Source organism: Eimeria necatrix, genomic scaffold, assembly GCF_000499385.1.
Source record: "Eimeria necatrix Houghton genomic scaffold, Enh_scaff490, whole genome shotgun sequence".
NCBI classification, from domain to species: Eukaryota; Apicomplexa; class Conoidasida; order Eucoccidiorida; family Eimeriidae; genus Eimeria; species Eimeria necatrix.
The window spans coordinates 22,501-27,482 of NW_013654370.1; the positions used below are offsets into that span (position 1 = coordinate 22,501).

Consider the following 4,982-nt stretch of genomic DNA (forward strand, 5'->3'; position numbering starts at 1 on the left):
GGCAAGCAGCAGCAGCAGCAGCAGCAGCAGCAGCAGCAGCAGCAGCAGCAGACGCTGTAGAGATGCAGCACGCGCAGCAGCGATGAGAGCGGCAGCAAGATAAGCTTCAGTAACAGCAGCAGCGGCTGCTGAGACAGAACAAAAAGCAGCAGCAACAGCAGCAGCAGCAGCAGCAGCAAAAGCCACGGGAACAGAACCACAAGCAGCAATAGCAGCAGCAGCAGCAGCAGCAGCAGCAAGGGAGAGCCACGCACGCAAGAGCCACAGAGTCTCGGGTCAGCGCCTGGGCGCAACGCCGTTGCTGCAGCAGCCATCGACTGCTGCTGCTGCTGCTGCTGCTGCTGCAGCTGCTGCTGCTGCAGCTGCTGCTGCTAGGAAGCCAAGTGCGCGCTTCGCCAGCTAGAGTTCTCCCCGAGGCTTTTTGCTGCTCGTGCTGCTGCTTCGGGGGGCCCCCAGAAAGGCCCAGCTGCCAGCGTCGCTGCTGCTGCTGCTGCTGCAGCAGCAGCAGCTGCTGCTGCTGCAGCAGCAGCAGCAGCTGCTGCTGCTGCAAAGCCACACGCAGCAGCTGCAGCCGCCGCAACGGCGCGAGCATTGGAGGGGCGGGGCCCTGGGCCACCTTCAGCAGGCGGGACATGAGGCGTCACAGCATCTGCCAAACCCTAAACCCTAAACCCTAAACCCTAAACCCTAAACCCTAAACCCTAAACCCTGAAAGGTCTGTATTTGGGGAGATTTCGCCAAGTTCCTGCGCTCTTCGTCAGGGGCTGAAACGAGGCACCGCCAGGGGCCCCCTCCGGCCACTCAAAACCCTAAACCCCAAACCCTAAACCCTAAACCCTAAACCCCAAATCCTAAACCCTAAACCCTAGAATGCACAATTGAAAATTAAACGACTATGGCAGTTTGCATGCAGCTAAAGAATGAAAAGGCAGCGCTCAGCTGCGGGCCTTTAGGGTACTGGGGGGCCCCCAGGGGGGCCCCCCAGTACCCTAAAGTGTTGCATGCATGCGCCGCCATTTTGGGGCTTTTCTTTTCTTTCCATTTCTTTCAGGGGCCCCTCAGGGGCCCCTCAGGGGCCCCTGAGCAGCACTCCAGGGGCCCCCCAGGGGCCCCCCAGGGGCCCCCGGGGGGCCCCTTGGGGGCCCCCTAGGGGCCCCCAAGGGGCCTCTCAAGCTTACCTGGGGGCCCCCAGTGACTGTAGAGCCCTTCTTTGCTGCTGTGTGCTGCTGCCAGGCACAAACCAGGCCCCCAGGGGGCCCCCCAGGGGGGCCCCCAGGGGGCCCCCAGGGGGGCCCCCAGGGGGGCCCCCAGGGGGGCCCCCAGGGGAGCTCCCAGGGCTTATAGTGTCCAGGGGCCCCGGGGGGCCCCCATGGGGGCCCCCAGGGCCTAGAGAATCCTGGGGGACCCCAAGGTCCAGTTTGTTGCCGGTTGCAGCAGCAGCAGCTAGCAGCAGCAGCTAGCAGCAGCAGCTAGCAGCAGCAGCTAGCAGCAGCAGCTAGCAGCAGCAGCTAGCAGCAGCGGGAGTACCCTGGGCCAGTGACTTAAAGGCCCTAATCCCCTTTTGCTGGTGGCCAAAGACCTCAAACATCCCGCTGCTGCTGCTGCTGCTGCTGCTGTTGCTGCTGCTGCTGCTGCTGCTGCTGTTGCTGCTGCTGCTGCTGCTGCTGCTGCTGCTGCTGCTGTTCTGCTTTTCCTTTGCTACCTGAGAGACTCAGAGCCAGCCCCCAGTGGACTCGAGGAGGAGGCTTAGCGCCAACCTCTTAAACCCTAAACCCTAAACCCTAAACCCTAAACCCTAACCCTAAACCCTAACGTTAAGCCGTAACTCCCTGCACAACATATATGAACACTGGAAGGGCGAATTAGTCGAAAGAGAGGGTTTAGGGTTTAGGGTTTGGAGTTGCTTAAACCCTAGGTATGAGACTGGCCTAGGGTTTAGGGTTTAGAGCGGCTCATCCCTTGGCTAATCTAGGGTTTAGGGTTTAGTGTTAGCTAAACCCTAGGTTTGGCCCTAATCTAGGGTTTAGGGTTTAGAGATACTTATCCCCTAAAGACTAAACCCCACAGCGCTATTCTTTCTCCCCCAATAATGCCAGCGCCAAGGGGGCCCCCAAGGGCCCCGAAGGGGCCCCCAGGGGCCCCCGGGGGCCCCCGAGGGGCCCCCTGGGGGCCCCAAGGGGCCCCCAGGGCCCAAAAGGGGCCCCCGAGAAGCCCCCGGGGGCCCCCAGGGGGCCCCCAAGGGGCCCCTTGGGGCCCCCAAGGCTGCCTGAAGGGCCCCCTGGGTTCCAGAGTGCTCATCCAGTGCCCCAGGGGCCCCCTGGGGGCCCCCGGGGGGCCCTAGGGGGCCCTCTCGGTGGCCCCCCAGGGCCCCACAGGGGCCCCCCAGGGGCCCCTGTGGGGCCCCTCGCACAGCTGGGGGGCCCCTGGGTTTGAGGGGTTTGTTAAGTGGATGGCTGCAGCGCCTGGGGGTTTTAAAATGGGGAGAAGAGAGCCTAAGAGATGAGCAGGGTTTGTTAGAGTTGCTGCTGCGCTGCAGCAGCAACTCTGCTGCAGCAGCAGAGGGGCTGCGCAGCAACAGCTGGAGAATTAGAAGTATCTTTAGATCAGAAAAGAAGTTTTAATTAAAAGTGATGGACCCCTGGACTTGGAAGTAGCTGCGTTACGTTCAGGTGTATGTACAGCGTGGCAGCAGCAGCAGCAGCAGCAGCAGCAGCAGCAGCGCCGACTGCAGCGGGGTGTCCGTTGGGAAGCAGCAGCTTTTGCCTGTTAAATGGAATTAATTAAATTGAAATAAAAGAACAAAAATAAAACAAAAAGAGTTTGGAGGAGCTGGAGGAAGCTGCTGCTGCGCAGACAAACGGAGCCAAGCTCTGGGATTGACAAACCTTGGGCGCTGCTGCAGCGCGCAGCAGCAGCAGCAGCAGCAGCAGCAGCAGAATATGCAGCATTCTTTCTTTCCCGCCTAATCTATAGATAACATTTGGCATTTTCGGCCTCCATAGCTCTCCTAAAGTCTCTTTGTTTGCTGCTGCTGCTGCTCCTCCCTGCCTTCCGCAGCGCCCCCGTAGTCCAGCAGCAGCAGCAGCATCGCAAGGCAGCAGCAGCAGCAGCAGCAGCAGCAGCAGCAGCAGCAGCAGCACTGTTTCGCTGCAGTTCCCTTTTTGTCCCTTTTCTTCTGCCGTCGGCTCCCTGCGCCGCAGCTGGCCTGTTTGCTGCCTCTCTATGATGCATAGTCGCGGGAGCAGCAGCAGCAGCAGCAACAGCAGCAGCAGCAGCAGCAGCAGCAGCAGCAGCGGGACTTCGCGAGCACCTCTGAGCAGCAGCAGGCTGCTGAGCTTCCGTCGCCGGGGCTGCCGCCTGCGTGCTGCTGCTGCGTGGGTCCCGTCGCTGCGGCGGGTTCCGTCGCAGCTGCTGCTGCTGCTGCTGCTGCTGCTGCTGCTGCAGCACGGCAAGATGCTGTCCCCTTTGCTGCCCTTTGCTGCAGCAGCATCTCAAGCTGCAGCAAGGGCCCTGCAGTCCCCTTTTGTCTCTGCCTTTGCGGGGCCCCCCATGGGGCCCCTCGGGGCCGTTTGTTCGCGTTTCTTCGCTCCTGCTGCTGCCTCTGCTTTCAGCAGCAAACCCGCAGCAGCAGCAGCAGCAGCAGCAGCAGGTGCTGCTGCTGCGGGGGCCCCGGAGGAGTCCCGGAGTTCGTGTTTGTCGAGCGCGGCGGAGTGCCCGCCGCCTGCGTCCGCAGCAGCAGCAGCAGCAGCAGCGCCGCCCGCTGCACCCCCCCCCAGCAGCAGCAGCAGCAGCAGCAGCAGCAGCAGCAGCAGCAGAGCAGCAGCAGCAGAGCACCCGGAGTTCGAGCTGCTGCGGGACGCCTTCGTGGAGGAGTACGAGCTAGCCATAGCTAGCTACCGGCACCGGCACTCTGGGGCGCAGGTGACGCTGCTGCAGCCAGCAGCAGCAGCAGCAGCAGCAGCAGCAGCAGCAGCAGCAGCGGAGGAAAAGGCCTTCATGATAGCTCTGCGGACGCCGGCTGCTGACAGCTGTGGGGCCCCACACATCCTGGAACACGCCGTGCTGCTGGGGTCGCAGCAGTTCCCTTTAAAAGAACCTTTTTTGGAACTTTTGAAAAGTTCAACTTTTTCTTTTTTGAATGCTTTTACATTTCCCGACAGAACTGCTTTTCCCGCGGCGTCTGTACACTCCAAGGACCTCTTCAACTTTGCTGCTGTCTTCCTCGACGCTGTCTTCCGCCCTTTTGCTGCAGCAGACCGCCTCCCGCTGCGCCAGGAGGGCTGGCGCTTCGAGCTGCTGCCGCAGCAGCAGCAGCAGCAGCAGCAGCAGCAGCAGCAGCAGCGGGGGTTGCTGCAGCAGCAGCAGGGGGCGGGGGCGGGTGCGGGGGAGGCGCGTCGGGAGCTGCAGCGGCGCCTGCAGCAGCTCCAGCTGCTCGGCTCCCAGCAGCAGCAGCAGCAGCAGCAGCAGCAGCAGCAGGAGCTGCAGCAGCAGCAGCAGCAGCAGCAGCAGCAGCGGGAGAAGGAACTTGCTGCTTACGCCAAAGACTGTGGGGTTTGCCTCGAAAACCCTTTTCGCTGCCAACTCAAACTCCAAGGAGTTGTCCTCAACGAAATGAAGGGGGTTTACTCTTCCGGAGATGCTCTCCACGCCAGAGTAAACCCTAAACCCTAAACCCTAAACCCTAAACCCTAAACCCTAAACCCTAGTTGCGGCCGGAACCGCTTGCAGGGACTCTCAGAGGCTCTTTTGAGCTCTAGGAGGCTCTTCTAAACCCTTCTCAACCCTTCTAAACCCTAAACCCTCCTCCAAACCCTAAACTCTCCTCCAAACCCTAAACCCTCCTCTAAACCCTAAACCCTCCTCCAAACCCTAAACCCTCCTCCAAACCCTAAACCCCTCCCTCAAACCCCCAAACCCTCCTCCAAACCCCAAAACCCCCTCCAAACCCTAAACCCTCCCCCAAACCCCAACCCCCCCCCAAA

At 61.3% G+C, this 4,982-nt stretch overlaps 1 protein-coding gene across 1 annotated transcript; it reads left to right on the forward strand.

Moving 5' to 3' along the window:
* Positions 1-3,222: 3,222 nt before the first annotated feature.
* Positions 3,223-4,671, forward strand: ENH_00058030 (hypothetical protein, conserved; the record flags this gene model as incomplete). The annotated part of the gene is made up of 1 exon (XM_013581787.1): positions 3,223-4,671. One exon carries the CDS (start codon positions 3,223-3,225, stop codon positions 4,669-4,671), a length of 1,449 nt encoding a protein of 482 aa, XP_013437241.1.
* Positions 4,672-4,982: the final 311 nt, after the last annotated feature.